This window comes from Lemur catta, chromosome 4 (assembly GCF_020740605.2).
Source record: "Lemur catta isolate mLemCat1 chromosome 4, mLemCat1.pri, whole genome shotgun sequence".
NCBI lineage: Eukaryota > Metazoa > Chordata > Mammalia > Primates > Lemuridae > Lemur > Lemur catta.
Genome location: NC_059131.1, coordinates 721596 through 738790, shown reverse-complemented (window position 1 = coordinate 738790; position 17195 = coordinate 721596). Strand labels below are relative to the sequence as shown.

Here is a 17195-nt window from a genome sequence, read left to right as displayed (position 1 = left end):
ATAAAAGTGATCCCTGGGCACGAGGTTTGAGAGCACTCCAGTTCCTTTGGTTCGTGGCAAAGACGGGTACCTGCGGTGCCGGTTCTGTTCCCAGTGTTGCTCTGTAGACGTGGTCGTTGGAAACGTGCGCTGACCTTGGCGGGGACCTTCCCGGAGACCCCCTCTTGCTGTGGCGGGGGTGCCCCTGCAGAAGCCCACTTAGACAGGTAACTTCTGTGGCCTTGAGGGGAAGATACCCCCGGTTTCACAGAGTGAGAACATTAGCAGTCAGGAAAATCAGCAAACAAGTCACAGCAAGAATGTGTAAATGTGGACATGAGGAGTCACTTACGTGGAAAGAACTAGAAACTCAAGGGACCCTCGACGAAGCAGGCGTCATTCTTACTAACCCGGCGCTTTTGAAAGATCGTTTCCGTAGCTTCTGTGTCTGGCAACACACTCAGTGTCCAGATACAGTGCACGTTACCCCCGGCCACACGCGCACGTGCAGGCTGACAGATTTGAGGGCAGGTAGTCGCACACACGTGTGAGCCGTCAGCGAGATCCGCATACTAATATCTCAGAGCGGAGGCGGCAGGGCTGGGCGTGGCCGCTCTGCCCCGTGGGCGCGACGCAGACCCGTCCCAGGACAGACCCGGCCTCGCCTGGTCCCGTCAGTCGTCCTGCAGGATTCGGTCTCGAGTATCCGTCTGTTTCCGCAGTGTGGGGCGTCGGGGGCGTTGCCTGCTGATGAACGAAACCGAAATGACTTGAACAAGTTTCTGAGCAAACTGTATCTGTAAAGGGAAATGAAATGGCTTAAGTTATGTTCTTCTTCTTTTTCTAAACTCTGCAGATACCTGCACTTTAATCAGATAGAGACCTTGGACCCAGAGTCGTTTCAGCATTTACCGAAGCTCGAGAGGCTGTAAGTTGCGTTTCGTTCTCTGATTTCCATTCCGGGCCTCGGCCTGGCTCCTCACGGGCTTTGGCAGAACCGAGCTCGGCAGCCATTACACGCCTCCCTGCCGGCTCAGAAGCGGGATTTATAATCTTTTTATTTGGGAACGGTGATAAAATAAGGGGAAATCCAGTTTTTTTCTGGACTAAACACTATTCTCAAATTCGTTTGTATTAAATAAATGTAATCACTGAGATTTTTTGGAAGATGATATATTTGACTAGTTATATTCTTTTCTACACATTTAAGAAATATTTAAAAGACTTCTGATAATACAATATTATCGTAATGTCTCTTTCACAGATTTTTACACAACAACCGGATCACACATTTGGTTCCGGGGACCTTCAGTCACTTGGAGTCCATGAAGAGACTGTGAGTACCCGGCGCTCTGCGATGCCTTCTGCAAAGCCACGTCTGTCCCTGTGTTTTCTGTCCCCCTGGCCCCGTTTCCTGGGTCCTGTGAAGGTTTTCACACTGGGGATGTGCATGACATGCGTGCACGCGTGTGGGGTGTGCAGACGTGTGCGGGAGAAGGCAGGCGGCTCAGGGAGGTGGCAGAAGGTTGACCCTGTGATGGGCCAGCGAGACATTCTTACAAATCGTCTCTAAATTCCAATCGAGTTTTGGTTCCATGCATGTGTCGCTGTTGAAAGTACAACCAGTCTACAGAGAATCTCTGCACCGTGCCCGCCCCTTTCACATGGGCGTGGCCAGACCCCCGGCACCACAGCTGCCCTCGAACCCGCTGCCCCCTCGGCCCCGGCCCGCTGCCCACCCCCACAGGCCTCCCGGCCACCCCCCTCAGGGCAGGCAGGGCGGGGGCCTCCTGCAGGTCCCTCAGTTTCCTGCCCTGCCTGGACGGACTGGCCAGGTGGCACACGCCTTGCCGTGCCCGTCCCCTGTTCACATGTGTTACCCCACGGTGCTACGTGGCCTTCCGCAGGGGCTGCGGGGTCTGGCGCCAGGTGGGTGCTGGGTACCTGGCGCAAGTCACAGACCCCGCCCACCTCGCGGCTGCTGCACCTGAGAACCAGCCGCAGCCAAGCGGTCCTGTCTGCACGAGATGCTGCCTGTGCCCAGGGAGAGGGCAGACTGGCCACAGGGCCAGTTCCGTGCCCTTGTCCCCTCCAGGCTGACGTCCTGGGGGAACACGGATGGGAGGCATGTCACCCCCACCCCGGGGCCATCATCGGGCCTTGTGAGTGTGACCTGGGCCAGTGTGAACTTAGCAAGGGTCGCGCCCGCCGCCCCAAAGCTCTTGTGATCCAGGTGAGGCCCGGCCCCAGGCCCCCGCAGGGAGCAGACAGGGTGCAGCCCCCCGGGGTGTGGCCGTGAGTCCCTGCAGGGGACAGGCTGCCCCGCACTTGCCCTGTAGCCAGTGCTCCTGCCGGGACCCTCCCCCCCCGTGCAGGGGTCCCCAGGGTGCACGGGGTCCAGCTGTGTCCCCTCGCTGGGACCAGGCCGCCGGGCGCCCAGGACACTCTTGCCAGCAGCATCCCAGGATGGCTGGGTCCCCCCAGGGCACAGGCGTCAGCCCAGCCGAGGCTGCAGCTCCCGGTCGCCCCAGGAAAGTTCCAGGACGGAGGGAGGCAGCACCCGGTGCTAAAATGCGCCGGGTTCTACGAGAGCGCGTAACCGCGGCGGGTCGCGGCTGTGGTTATTATTGAGCTGCTGATTTTCTGTAAACGGCCCCCACCTGTCTCCTTCTGGAACTTTCCTGACTCGTACAGCGGTTGGGACTTGACACCTGCAGCGTCTGTCTGCTCGTGAGGACCAGCCCTGGCGGCCACATCTTGCTGGATGGGGGGACAGGTGACAGCCCTTGTCCCCCGGCTCCCGGGTCACGCCGGCCGCCTCTGCCCTCCCGCAGGCGGCTGGACTCGAACGCGCTGCACTGCGACTGCGAGATCCTGTGGCTGGCGGACTTGCTGAGGGCCTACGCGCAGTCCGGGAACGCCCAGGCGGCCGCCACCTGCGAGTACCCCCGGCGCATCCAGGGCCGGTCCGTGGCCACCGTCACCCCAGAGGAGCTGGACTGTGGTGAGTGAGCCCGGCCCCCCGCGAGGCCGGGCCCCACGGGGGTGGGAGGCTCAGGGGCCCGTGTGTCCCCGGCTCTGGGCAGCTCCGTCCAGAGCCCTGGGGGCCCCACGAGGCTTCTGGCGGCCGCGAAGGTTCCCGTGAGCTGGCGCGTCCTGGCTGCTGCCCAAGAGCCCAGCCCACGGCCTCCAGCAGAGTTGCCGGGGTCGGGCTTCTGCGGTCCCCCACGCTGTCACTCCTTCCCGAGGTTTGCGACACTTTCCTGAGGTGTTTCCCACATACCGTGCAGCCCACCCCGCACCGGCACACCTGGCGGGTTTGGGGGATTCAGAGCTGCGCAGCCTCAGCACTGACGACCTGGTGCCAGTTGTGCTTTTCTGACGGTGGTGGGGTCTAGGGACTCAGGAAATGTCCCGATGGGGGCTGTGCTCCGGAAAGTTCTATCCGGCAGTCCTGCAGTGGGGGCAGTGAGAGCCCCACGGTGACAGGAGGGGAGGAGGGGCTGACGCCCAAGCTGCTGGGGCGCACAGAGAGGGTTCGCACAGGGGACAGGGGGACTTGACCTGGAGCCGCCGCGTTGGCTGAGCCCATGTTGACTTGAGGGTCTGTCCTGTGGCCGCTGGGTGGGGCCAGCGCTGCTGGCGCATGAGACGTCAGGCGCGGTGCTCAGGCACACACGCACACGGGACATGGGTGGGCACGCCAGGGCCTGGCAGAGAAGGGTGCAGGCGGCCCCTGCGCCTGGGCCACAGCGACTCCCACACCCGCCTGGCACTCGGGGCAGAGCCGCGGCCCTCAGGGGTCTTGGCAGCTGTGGTGGAGGCGCTGGGTGGGGGCAGGGAGAGCAGCCCCTCCCCCGTCACCAGGGCCGGGGGCTGGGACACCTGTGGGGCAGGCAGAAGCCCCCGTGCCAGCTTCGGTGCCCGGCACCTGCCTGTGCTGTGGCAGATTTATTCTTTCAGGGTTTGTTTAGCTAAAGAGTATTATCTTGTTCTTTAATTCACTGAAAATAGTCGATTGTGGAGTGTCACTCCGCACAGTTCTGTCCATGCTTGACCTGCCCTGCGTGGCCGGCCGCTGGCTGCTGTCTGGGGCCCCCTCCGCCCCGTGTCTCTGAGCGGCTCACACACGTGAGGTCCGCGCTGCGACAGGTCTCTGCGGAGAAGCCGGCCTGTCCCTTCCGCGGGGCGTGTTCGTGGCGGAGGGCGTGCTTGGGCTGCGCGGTTTGCTCTAGAACATGCGGGACCTGCTGGGGTCTGTGTGTAATTTCACCTCGTGGGTCCAGACTGAGAAAGGTTCTGTTTCCTTGCCGGGCACAGAAAGGCCCCGGATCACGTCCGAGCCCCAGGATGCTGACGTCACCTCGGGGAACACGGTCTACTTCACCTGCAGGGCCGAAGGCAACCCCAAGCCCGAGATCATCTGGCTCCGAAACAAGTAAGTTGGGGTTCAGTGGAAACGCGCCTTCCGCTGGGCTGCCCCTCAGCACCCGCCAGACACGCAGGGACGGTGGGAGCCACGGAACGGGCACCTTTTCTGGTCTTACGTGGCAGGCGGGGAGGTCTCGTGGCCAGAGCCTCAGGGAGGGCTCCTGGGCTCACGCCTCCTCCCTGGGTGCCCGGGCAGCCTGGGGTCTGCAGCTCAGTGGCGTCTGCTGCCCGGCAGCTGGTCACTCCCCTCCCTGCCGGTTCTGCTGGTTCTTCCCCACCCGTCCTCATCCCTGCGACCTCAGAGGACTCGCTCTGGCCAGAGGATTCTGGCTTCTGGCCCTTGGCACTAGCAGGCTGTGGCCCTGGGGCACAGTGACCGGGCCTGACTAGGTGCAGAGGGGCCCTGGCCTCTGCTGGGGTATGGTCCTCAGGGGCCCTGGGGGCAGCTTACTGGAAGGCTCCAGGGTCGGGTCCCCCAGGGCTCCGTGGTCAGGGCTCTGAGGGTCATCCAAGTTGAAGTGCAGCCCTTCCGAGCTCATCCTTTGAAACGAATCCTTGAAAGGAAACGTTGAGGTGAAACTGCCGCATGGTGGCTCCCCAGTGCGCACGCGGCCACAGCAGGGTGCGCAGGCGGATGGGGATGTTCACCGTAGACCGGGCTCCGGCATCTCTGCGTCGCGCTCTGGCTGCGTTTGGCCCTGAGGGAGGAGGGAGCTGCTCTGGAGGTCCCAGCCCAGTGGTGCTCAGGGCCAGACGGTGCTGTCGTGACTGAGTCATGGTCCCTGCAGACAGGCCCGACCTCAGCAGCAAACAGGGCTTCGCTGCGGGTGGAGCAGTCTGCACAGCTGAGCATGAGCACAGCGTGGGCGCACCAGGCCGTCGGGCACAGAATCAGATGTGTTCACACTCAGGAACTTAGGAAAACACGGGAAGTTGGTTCTAGGCCTAGACTGTGTCACCCTCGTAACCGTGAGGTCACTTTGACCCTGGGCCCAGTGCCTGGGGGGACGAGGTAAGATGCCTCCCGCTCCTCAGAGCCTCCCCTGGGAGCCCCAGAGTTGGCAGGATTTGAAATCCCGAGTAGAGCCGCAGGGATTCTGAAATGTGCATTTAAAGGCAGAAGAGCATGGGCCGGGTGCAGATCCTTCCCACTGCATTTTATAAATCAAAGAATTGATGCTGAAAGTTAAAATCTGTCAGCCAAGTATGAGAGAGCCAGAGTCAAACCCCTGGGCCTGGGGCTGGGCTCTGTCACACACCCACCTCACCTGGGCTGGCACCACACCTGCCGGCCGCCATCACCTGCTCACCCGCCCCACCTGCCCACCCACCATCACCTGCCGGCCGCCATCACCTGCCCACCCGCCCCACCTGCGGGCCTACCTCACCTGCCGGCCGCCATCACCTGCCCACCCGCCCCACCTGCAGGCCCACTGCACCTGCCAGCTGCCCCACCTGCCCACCTGCTGCACCTGCCGGCCGCCCCACCTGCGGGCACCCCGTGTTCCTGGAGGGGGCTGGAGCCACATCAGAAAGGTCCCATTGGTGGGTCCGGGGTGACCGCAGTGTCCATCCAGCCATAACTCTGGCCCGTCCCCGGGGCCTGAGGACAGACTTCACTCCGGGCGGGTCTGTGCCGGGCGGGGGAGAGTGTGCAGAAGGTGTGGGGGGCGAGGGCGGGTGTGGGTCATGTGTGAGAGCGCCGTGGGTGTTTTGGGAGCGCCCTGCAGGTTTCCTGAGCTCTGTCTTGGGGAAGAGCCTTCGACACTGGTGTTGCTCCTTCTGCACAAATAACTGGGCACCTACCGGGCTCCGGCTGTGAGGAACCAGGCAGAGCATGCGCGGCACTCAAGGGGTTAACCTGGGGGCTATGACAAGGACCCGTCATGTCTGATGCCCTCGCAGCGCAGGGTCCCTCTGGGTCTCTCCGTCCCTGTGACCTCCGCAGTGTTGAAGCCCACCTGCCTCCTCCCCGCCTGCTTCTGAGCGGAGGAGCCAGGCAGAGTCACAGGTGGGGGCCCTGGCGGGCCGAGCGCAGAGCGGGGGTGTCGCAGCCCATCGGGGCCGTGCGAGAGGTCATCATTGCCAGAGGCCAACCGAGTCATCCAGAGGAGAAAGAGAACAGTGTCTTGCACTGTCCCTGTGCCCAGAACGGGCTCCGTGGGCTCATGGTGTATCCCGGAAGGGAAGCCGCTCGCAGCTTGTGGGCATCGCTTTTTAAAAGACAGACGTGGTTTTTGGTTTTAGTAACGTAAAGGTATATTTCCCCCATAAATGTTTTCTTTGAATTTTTCCCACTGTATCCTTTTTATCCTCCTTTGGAATTGGGACCGCCATGGCACGCCCAGGTGGCCCGGACGTGCGGGTGGCAAAAGGAGGTGTGTGTGGGCTGCGGACGCACGTGCTGGGCGCCCGTCAGAAACGCCTGCTGCTCCCGGGAAAGCGGATGCCCAGAGGGGGGTGTTGGGGCACCTGTTGGACGTGCGCGTGGTCCCCTGCGGGAGGAGCCGTCCTCGGTGGGCGTGGCCTTTCCTTGTGCTTTAAGCTTCTGAGTGAGCCGGTCCTGTCTTCCGCAGCAACGAGCTGAGCATGACGACAGATTCCCGCCTGAACCTGCTGGACGACGGGACCCTGATGATCCGGAACACGCAGGAGACCGACCAGGGCATCTACCAGTGCATGGCGAAGAACGTGGCTGGGGAGGTGAAGACGCAGGAGGTGACCCTCAGGTACTTTGGGTCTCCAGGTACGTGAGGAGTTCCGAGAGGCTTCCCTCTCGGGTTGTCCCTCGCCGTCACCTCCGTCCCTTCCTTGCACCCTGACTTGGTAAAATAAGAGCAGAGTCGGCCCAGGCGGCCCAGGGGCGTGGGAGATTCGTGGGCGTTGCTGTGGGCCGCAGCCGGCCACTAACCCGGGACACAGTCCAGGCTGCCAGGCAGCGAGCCCGGCTGTCCAGAGGGGCCTTAGGAGTGCGCGGGACGGTGCCACGCCCACCTGAGGGGCCGCGGCCAGTCCTCACCATTTGTGGTGAAGGCTCTGTTTTGCCAAGGGCTTTGGTCGTTGAAAACAGCCCCAAAATGTAGATTTTTATGCAAAAATTTCTATGTTTAAAATATAGACACCTAATTTTTAAAAAATAAAAAGGACTGTCGCAGCCGCGTCCAGCATAGCTATGCCTGTGATCCAGCCGGGTCTGGCCAGGCTGCAACTTCACTCTCGTCCCTCTGTCTTATGCATGGCCCGGGTTCGGGAGAGGACCAGGCCCTTGGGGAAGAGCACAGCGGAGGGGTCTGTGCCCACCGCCTCCCAGGAGGGCAGTGCTGCCTCTGTGACAGGCCTGCCTGCCCACCGTGGGGAGGGTCGGAGCGGGAGCCCCACCCAGGGCAATCCACGCTCCATTCTGGGGCCGTTTCCCTGGAATTGTATGTTTCAGGGTGTCATAGTTATAAAACCTGTTGGACGGCAGCATGAGTGGTCTCGTGTTTGTTTCCATGTTTAGAGTCCCAGCTCCTTAAAAACTGGTGTGGCCTTTGCGTCCCTTGTCACTAGGTGCATTCCCACGTGGGTACAGGGAATGTTTAGCAACCAGTGAGGTTTCCTGGCTTCCGAATTTAGTTCAAAGGGAAACGAAAGGAACCCGTCCCTGCCGAATCAAAGCCGTTAGTCGAACGGCTCTCGGCAGGGTTAGCACGAGGCTTGCAGCGTCTTTCCCAAGTCGGGCTGCGTGAACCCACGCAGAGAAGACGAGACTTGGCTGCTGTCCTGGAGGATCACGCGCTCCGTCTGTGCGGAGTGAAACAGCCACAGAACAGGCCTGAAGTGACATGTTAACAGTGCTGTACGAGCATGTTGGAGCTGCGGTCCCCGGCCCTGGGCCACGCTCAGTATGGCGCGTGGCCTGTTAGGAACCGGCCGCACATCACCGCCTGGGCTTACACCCCCCACCCCTGGTCCGTGGAAAAATTGTCTTCCATGAAACCATTCCCTGGTGTTGAAAGGGTTGGGGGCAGCTGCATTATAGAACAAAGGGGACTAACGATAGACTGTGAAAAATGAACTTATTTAGGAGAGTTGCTGGGTTAGGTTAATTCATTATTGGATGGGAATAGCTGGCCAGCTGTTTAGGGCCTGAAAGCTCCAAATTTAACTCCTGGATCTGAATGTTTGTGTTTTTCTCAAGAACAACAGGCTTATGTGATACACTAGTCTGAGCGGGTTGGTGTAGCTAAGACACACGGGGAGGCTCTCCCACTGTCCCCACGGCGTGAGGGAGCCCCGTGGGCTGGGCCGGGGCCAGTGGTCCTCACCCTGCCGGTCACTCCTGGGTTTATGAACTAAGGGTATCTTCTTAACGTTTTTAAATGATTGAAACTCTTAAAAGAGGAATAATACTTCACCAACACAGGACAGCTATATAAAATTCAAATTTCAGTGTCTGTAAATTAAGTTTTATCGGAACCTAACCACACTGTGGCGTACTGTCTGTGGCTACTTTTACACTCCCGTGGCCGAGCTGAGGGGCCGGCAACGAGACCGTGCGCCCTTCAGAGCCGAGAGCTTGTGTTTTGTGGCCTTTGTGGGAAGAGTTGCCAGCCCTGTCTCAGAGGATGGCAGTAATCTGTTGTCATAGTAATAGAGTGACTTGTAAGTAGCTTGGCCACAAAGGGCTAAATTACACTCGCTGTCTGTCTGTCTGTGTCAAAGCTCTGTTATTAGGGGCACAAGGGTTTCCGATTTTTATCTTCCTGGTGGATTAAATTTTTGATCGTTAACACTTCCATTTTTATCAGTGCTGGATTGTAAAAAATTCAGACTGACATTTTGTTAAAGTGAGTCCATTTACACTGATTGTAGTTTGCCATGTTTATAAACTGTCCCTCTTATTATGAAGTGTTTGTCCAACTTTCCCTGTGTTTCTTGCCTTATTCTGAAGTGATTATTTTTATCTTTCACTTCCAACTCCTAGTTTGGAAATTACATGCTCTACGTCCATTCTTCTAGGGGTTATCCTAGAAAATTTAAATGTGTTCTCACATTGCCAAAGTCTGAGTTGTTATGACCTTAACCTCCAACATGCAGTCGCCCCTCTTAGCTGTGTGCCGAGTTCTGGTTTTAGCCTGTGACGTTATTGCTGCCTCCTCCCTTCAGTGTGGTCCCCATGGTCCGTGTGGCTCTCACGCCCTTGGCTCTTTCTGTGTCATCGTAGCTCCCTGAGGGTGACTTTCCCACTGCCTGCTGCAGGGGATCAGGCCACAAACCGTGTGAGCGTAGCCCGTGTTGAGGTGTAACTGAGACTTGGCTCTCCCTCGGCACGGCAGTCCCCTGGGCGGGGTAGGCCGGTGTGACTTTCTCTCTGGTTCCTTCTCTCGCTGAGGGCACTTTGGGGACCCAGCTGCCCTGTTTGACCCCCCTCCCTGGCCTGTCCCTTCTCTTGTGTGTCCCTGAGGCTCCTTAAAGCCAAGTTTAAATTGCAGAGTTCTGCAGACGACTCTAGTGTTTTTCTCACCCCGTGCGTAGCTTTGGTTTCCACTTTGTCGTTCCGGTAGGAACACCAGTACTAAGTGTCATTTCTGTGTTGTTATAGTTTATGGTTGCTTAGACACCTGAGCAATGCAGCCCAAATGTTAACAAATGCAAGAGGGCGGACGGTGTCCCTCTGACTTCTTCCTTCCCCCACCTGACTCCTCCTCCATGCCCAGCCCCGGAACACCCAGTCTCTCCATCCTACCGCGGAGACTCAGGCTCCGGCCAGCAGGGGGTTTTCTTACCTGCCACGTCTTAGAATATTTCCAGTCTTTCACTTCAGGACATGAGGAGTTTTCCTAACTGCATAGAACTCTGTTGTCCAGATGTACCACAATTTATAATATTTAACCAGTTCCCTTTGGCAGTACGTTCAGGGTTTTCCCAAACCTTCAGTGATCACGGGTCCATATCCTTTATTCTAAAGCCTTTGGGCGAGATGTTGTCTGTAATTCAGGAACTTGGGAAAGTTTTTAGACAGTGATGTGACGCGTAATCCCCATGACAACTGTGCGTCTGCAGAGTCCCCACCAGCGCCTGTAATCAGGGCACCAGCGTCCCCCGGCAAGGAGCGTGTCCAGTGCCTGGGATCAGGGGACTCCAAGTAGCCTCGTGCTGCAGAGATCCAATTTTGAAAGCAAGCAGGTTACAAAAAAATTCCAATTTGGGGAGCTTTTTGGACTCCAGGATGTTGGATAAGGATTGTTGGCTCAAAGACATAGCATAACAAAAATGAAGCAATGTCGTTTTACATGCTTGCAAAATATCTATGGGTGAAATTCCTAGCAGGGTAATCTGGGTGAAGCGTGTGCAGCTCTTTAGTCTTGGTGCCCATGGCTGCATCCCCCCAAGTGGGGGCCACGCTGACATGTGCGGGCTCTGTCCCCACAGAGTCACGCATGAAACACGCCAGTCAGTGCCCACAGTCACGCATGAAACATGCCAGTCAGTGCGTGGATTTTTGCCCTAGATTTAGAGCTGAAAAATGTTATCTCAGTGTAGTTTTAATCTGCATTTCTCTTTTTGCGAGTGAAATTCAATTTTATATGTTCTAAATACGCTTTACAAACAATATTTTTTGCCGATGAGAACCAGGGAAGCTTATTAACAAGATTGGCATGATGTATGTGGTATGAACACAAATAAGGATCTTTGGAGCCTGGCGTGTGTTTAAGGAGAGGAACCAGCTCTCACTCGGCACTCGAGCTGCTTGCCCACTGGTGCCTGCGTTCTGTTTGGCCTCAGGCTTTCAGCTGTTTTTATCATGTACACTTTAAAAAAAAAAAAAAAAAATAAGAAAGAATGCCATTAAATGTTGGTAGTGTTGCGCATTTTGGAGGTTGAGATAGAATGAGTAGCCTGATCGTAGATAAAATCAAGCAAAAACTATGTCAAACTGGGAGAAATTAATTGAGGATTTTTGTTTGATTGTGACAGCTCGACCCGCTTTTGTAATCCAGCCACAGAACACGGAGGTGCTGGTCGGGGAGAGTGTCACCCTGGAGTGCAGCGCCACGGGCCACCCCCCGCCCCACATCTCCTGGACGCGAGGGGACGGGGGCCCCTTGCCAGTGGACCCGCGCGTGAACATCACCCCGTCTGGCGGCCTGTACATACAAAACGTCGTCCAGGGCGACAGCGGGGAGTACGCGTGCTTTGCGTCCAACAGCGTGGAGAGCGTGCAGGCCACCGCCTTCATCATCGTCCAGGGTAAGCGTCCGCCGCAGCGCTGGGCCACGTCGTGTGGCTCCGTCCCCCCGGGTCCCCCTGGCCGGCGTCGGCTGCGTGAGGCTCTCGGCAGCCTCTGTCCTGTCCACACGGCCCACTTGCCTGACCCGTGGCCTCGCCGCCCCTGGACGCTGACGGACAGCCGGGCAAGGGTTGGTTCTGGAACAGAAACCTCAGGAGGACGCCTGCGTGCCCACACGCCTCCAGCACCTGGCACGTAGCGGTGTCTGCGCATGAGTGAGCATGTGTGTGCACATGTGTGGGAGTGTGTGTTGCAGTGTGAGCGTGTGTGTGAGTGTGAGAGTGCAAGTGTGAGTGTGAGTGTGTGTGTGAGTGCGTGTGTGTGTGCATGTGAGTGTGAGAGTGCATGTGTGAGAGTGCGTGTGTGAGTGCGTGTGTGTGTGTGCATGTGACTGTGAGAGTGCATGTGTGAGTGTGAGTGCATGTGTGAGTGCATGTGTAAGTGTGAGAATGCATGTGTGTGAGTGCGTGTGTGAGTACATGTGTGCATGTGAGAGTGCATGTGTGTGAGTGTGTGTGAGTGCGTGTGTGTGTGCATGTGAGTGTGAGAGTGCATGTGTGAGTGTGAGTGCATGTGTGAGTGCATGTGTAAGTGTGAGAATGCATGTGTGTGAGTGCATGTGAGTACATGTGTGCATGTGAGAGTGCATGTGTGAGTGTGAGTGCGTGTGAGTACATGTGTGTGAGAGTGCATGTGTGAGTGCATGTGTGAGTGCATGTGTGTGCATGTGTGTGAGTGCGTGTGTGTGCATGTGAGTGTGAGAGTGCATGTGTGAGTGCGTGTGTGAGTGCATATGTGTGTACATGTGTGAGTGTGAGAGTGCATGTGTGAGTGTGAGTGCGTGTGTGAGTACATGTGTGCGTGTGTACAGGTGTGCCACAGTTAATCCACACACCTTGAAGACAGCTGTGGACGCTCCCCCAGGGTCAGTGTTGGGACGTGGGGCCCTGGGAATGTCTGTAGTTCTGCACCCCCTGCCCTGACGTCCATGTGGCTTCATTGTAACGTGCATGTGCATTGGGGAACAAGACCGACGTACACAGCAGAGAGACATCCCGTCCCCACTCCTCTCCGCCGGTTCCCGCCTCGCGGACAGGTGGCTGTGAATCGTGTTGTGTGGTTTCGCTGCTCCGTGTGGTTGTGACTGACAAGTGGAATCACACTGGATGTGTGTGTTCCGTGTGTACTTCTCCATCCCAGCGATAACTCCTGTCGCTCTGCACGACGGCACCAGCTGGCAGTTTTTAACCAAGCACGATGGCACCAGCCAGTTTTTAACCATCTGCAGATGTTCAGGAATGAGATGATGGTTTTACGTCATCCTCACTCCCGCAGCCTGAAACGTGATGTCACCGCTGTGCCCTGGGAAGCTGATGGCGTGATCGGAGGGGCGGCCCCACCAACAATGCGCCTGTCCTCGATCCTCTTCCTGGGTCCCTCGCGGTTTCTCCCAAGCGTCTTCACTGTCTTCCTCCTTGCAGATGTCGCACCCCTAGTCCAGCCTCCTGTCCCAGCGGGTCACTTTCTGTGGGCACTTTCACACCTGCTGCTTTTTAAATGTCCTGTTTCAAATGTTTTCCCCGGAAGCTCTTCCTGAGTTCACCGTGATGCCCCAGGACAGAGTTGTCATCGAGGGTCAGACAGTCGACTTCCAGTGTGAGGCCAAGGGCAACCCGCAGCCCGTGATCGCCTGGACCAAGGGAGGTGAGGCGCGTCGGGGCTCGTGGGCCCTTTCCCTGCTCCCGCCCTGGACGGACACAAGACCTCGCTGTCTTCACCTCAGCCAGGCAAACCCAGCGCCCCTGGGCAGGGCCCGGCTGTGGCTGAGCCCCTCACAGCCCAGGCGCTGGGGGCGGCAGCATCCACAGCTCTCCCCTGGGTTCCCTGGTCCACGCGAGGACATCACTCGCAGGTGTCGGGCAGGAACGCTGAGCTCTGTCGTCACTGCAGGGACTCAGTGCCCACCTGCGGCTCCCTCACACCTGCCTCTGCGTCTGCACGTCTGTCTGCAGTTAGCATCTGCAACAAAATTTGGTAGCAGGTGGGGTAGAATTTTCCAGAAGCAGTAGGGGAACATATTCAAACAGATAACAACTTTTCTTCTCACTCTGGTTCTTGGGAGGGGGTCCTGGCCCACTTTTCCAACAGGTGGAGTGCTGGGCACGTTAGCTGAGAGGGCCCAGCCTGTGTGGGGAGTTTGGGGCCAGGGCAGGCGCTGAGCCCGCGGGAGGGTTCTAGGTCGACCTCCTGGGCTTGAGCCAAAGGGCCACCCCCACCCCTCCCCACCCTGGGGCCCGTCCAGGGCTCCTGACGTCCCAGGTGGAGGTGTGCGCCCTGCCACACACCCGGGCTCCGCTGTGCTCAGCAGGTACGGCCTGGGGTGGGAGGGTTTGTCCCCAGGAGTGACATGCCAGGACCTCGCCTGACTTTTCAGTAACGCAGCCCCTGCGTACTCTTCCCAGCTCTCCCGGCAGGTGACACCCTCAGACACTGGAGTGCCTGCCTCCCCCCGGCTCCAATGTGGCACTTTTCTCTCTGTCTCTGCCCCTGGCAGCCCCTTCCTTCGGGCCAGTGGAAGGCAGGGACGGTTTGATCCCCCAGCCTGTGTCCAGCAGGACAGACAGGTCCCTGACGCTGTCCAGGCGAAGACCAGCTTCTATGATGTCCTCCCAACTGGGAGGGCTCAGTGTGACAGGCGTGTGTCCCTTGCAGGGAGCCAACTCTCCGTGGACCGGCGCCACCTGGTCCTGTCCTCGGGGACACTCAGGATCTCCGGCGTCGCCCTGCACGACCAGGGCCAGTATGAGTGCCAGGCTGTCAACATCATCGGCTCGCAGAAGGTCGTGGCCCACCTGACCGTGCAGCCCAGAGGTGCGCTCCGGGGTCGGGAAGCGGGTCTTCCACAGCTGACGTTGACACGACTGTGGATCTGAAGCGTCGACTCCTCCCTCCGTGTTTCACGGACTGTCGTGGTGCTGGCAGCCCAGGTGTCTGCGTGTTGCTCGTTCAGGCTCCGTCCCCTGAGCTGGTGAAAGTCTGTTGATTTTCCAGCGATGGTGGCTCTGGGTTCAGATGAGGCTTTGTCAGGTCTTTTCCTTCAAAACTGATGGTCGCTCAGGAAGGGGCTCCTGGCTCCCCGTCCAGGGCAGCTACTGGGGGGCCTGAGGTCCCACCAAGCTGACTGCCCGTGCAGGGACCCAGACGCTGTCCGCAGGCCTCTCCCGCTGCCCTCTCGGCTGTCAGCCTGGCCCCTGTTTGTCCTTTCGGGGACGTCCCCTTTGCCTGTTCCCCCCGCTTGGAAGACCCCAGCTCCTCGTGCTCCTGTGGCGTCAGGGCGGGAAGACCCGGGACCCCTGCAAGTGCAGGGCGCGAATGCGGAGTGACCCTGCAGCACAGGCCGCCGCACCCTGAGCCTGGCGTGGGGAGAGGGGAGGCCACTTGCCCCGAGCTCCCCCGTGGAGGACGCCGCGACACTGCCTGGGGCCCCTGGGCTAGTGGGTGGACTGTTGGTGGCCGGGCCTGCCTGTCCCTGACCTGGCTGGACGCTGCCCGCCCGCTGGGCGGGAGCGCGGAGGGTCGGGACTCCTGAAAGGCCGCCCGGCCCAGACGCTCTGCAGTCGGCCAGGCCTCCGCTCAGACGAGAACGCGCCTCCTGGTGGCATTTCCTTCCTCTGAGACTCAGCTGTCTCGGGAGGCCGCGTGTCCTCAGTGCGCCATGGGCCTGTCTGACCCTCGTGTGGGGCGTGGCAGGAGGAAGTGGCAGCTGGTGGTGTCGAGGGCCTGGCGCTGTCTGTCTCTGCGTGGGTCCCAGTTTGCCGCGGGCAGGTGGGCAGGTCTTCTCTGGAGCCCTCGTGGCTCCCCGCCCTGTGCAGGTGCCACTAGGAGGCAGTGAAAGGACCACCCTGGACCCCGAGCTGGGGGCCGGGGGCTGCCTCATGGGGGCAGGGGGCTCTACTCTTCCAAAGCCTTTTGGTATAAATCACCCATTTCCCGGATTCTGCACGTTTGCTTTCCAGTCACCCCAGTGTTCGCCAGTGTCCCCAGCGACATCACGGTGGAGGTGGGCACCAACGTGCAGCTGCCCTGCAGCTCCCAGGGCGAGCCCGAGCCGGCCATCACCTGGAACAAGGTAGGAGCCCCGGCCGGCCCTGCTGCGGGGCGTATGCAGACCCCGCCACCCCCTACCCTGTGCTCTGCAGCCGCCCGAGAGCAGGGGAAGGGTGTTGAAATGTCAAGCCTGGAGTGCAGAACAACATGGGGCGTCCTTACTAGTGAGAGCAAAATATGTGATCCCAGCACAATGGGAGGCCGAGGTGGGAGGATCACCTGAGGCCAGGAGTTTGAGACCGGCCTGAGCAAGAGTGAGACCCCATCTGTCCTAAAATAGAAAGAAATTAGCTGGACAACTAAAAATATATAGAAAAAAAATTAGCCGGGCATGATGGCACATGCCTGTAGTCCCAGCTACTCTGGAGGCTGAGGCAGGTGGATCACCTGAGGCCAGGAGTTTGAGACTGGCCTGAGCAAGAGTGAGACCCCATCTGTACTAAAATAGAAAGAAATTAGCTGGACAACTAAAAATATATAGGAAGAAAAATTAGCCAGGCATGATGGTGCATGCCTGTAGTCCCAGCTACTCTGGAGGCTGAGGCAGGAGGATCACCTGAGGCCAGGAGTTTGAGACCGGCCTGAGCAAGAGTGAGATCCCATCTGTACTAAAAACAGAAAAATTAGCCAGGCGTGGTGGTGTGCACCTGTAGTCCCAGCTACTGGGGAGACTGAGGCAGGAGGGTCACTTGAGCCCAGGAATTCGAGGCTGCAGTGAGCTATGACTGCACCACTGCACTCTAGCCTGAGTGACAGAGCAAGACCCTATCTCAAAAAAAAAAAAAAAAAAAAAAAAACCAAAAATTGGCCAGGCGCGGTGGTTCATGCCTATAATCCCAGGACTCTGGGAGACCGAGGTAGGAGGATCACTTGAGGCCAGGAGTTTGAGACCAGCCTGAGCAAGAGCAAGACCCCGTCTCTACTAAAAGCAGAACTATTAGCCAGACGTGGTGGCGCATCCCTGTGGTCCCGGCTACTTGGGAGGCTGAGGCAGGAGGATCGCTTGAGCCCAGGAGTTTGAGGCTGCTGTGAGCTATGATCACACCACTGCACTCTAAGCCTGGAGACCGTGAGACCCTTTCTCTAAAAACATAAAAAGAATGAAATCTTGAAGCATTGTGTGTTTTTGTTCTTTTCAGTGACAAGAGCAAAGAAAAACCCTTGTTTAGGTCTCGTAATCAGCGAAAAGGAAGGGCTAGTTTGTTTTTCTTTGCTGTTTAATGAGCCCACTGTGAATATCTGGGCAGCACTTGCCCGTGAACCGCCGCCTGGGAGCCCAGGGCCGGCCGTGCAGGTCCCCGTGGAAGGAGAGTCCAGAGCTCCGTCCTCCACTGCCCCCCGGCGAGCACGTCTGGGACGTGGCCTGTCCTTCCGTGTCTCCCTCCGGAGCCCCCTTTGTGTCTCA

At 58.5% G+C, this 17195-nt stretch overlaps 1 protein-coding gene across 2 annotated transcripts in view; it reads left to right on the top strand.

Moving 5' to 3' along the window:
• PXDN (peroxidasin) overlaps nucleotides 1-17195 on the top strand; it is a 75250-nt gene that overhangs the window by 42054 nt on the left and 16001 nt on the right. For both annotated transcript variants that reach the window (XM_045548963.1, XM_045548962.1), the window contains 9 exons: nucleotides 836-907; nucleotides 1244-1315; nucleotides 2814-2983; nucleotides 4300-4417; nucleotides 6987-7156; nucleotides 11371-11643; nucleotides 13271-13387; nucleotides 14396-14554; nucleotides 15700-15812. In XM_045548963.1, the coding sequence (XP_045404919.1) occupies nucleotides 836-907; nucleotides 1244-1315; nucleotides 2814-2983; nucleotides 4300-4417; nucleotides 6987-7156; nucleotides 11371-11643; nucleotides 13271-13387; nucleotides 14396-14554; nucleotides 15700-15812 (1264 nt within the window). The remainder of the gene's footprint in view (nucleotides 1-835; nucleotides 908-1243; nucleotides 1316-2813; nucleotides 2984-4299; nucleotides 4418-6986; nucleotides 7157-11370; nucleotides 11644-13270; nucleotides 13388-14395; nucleotides 14555-15699; nucleotides 15813-17195) is intronic.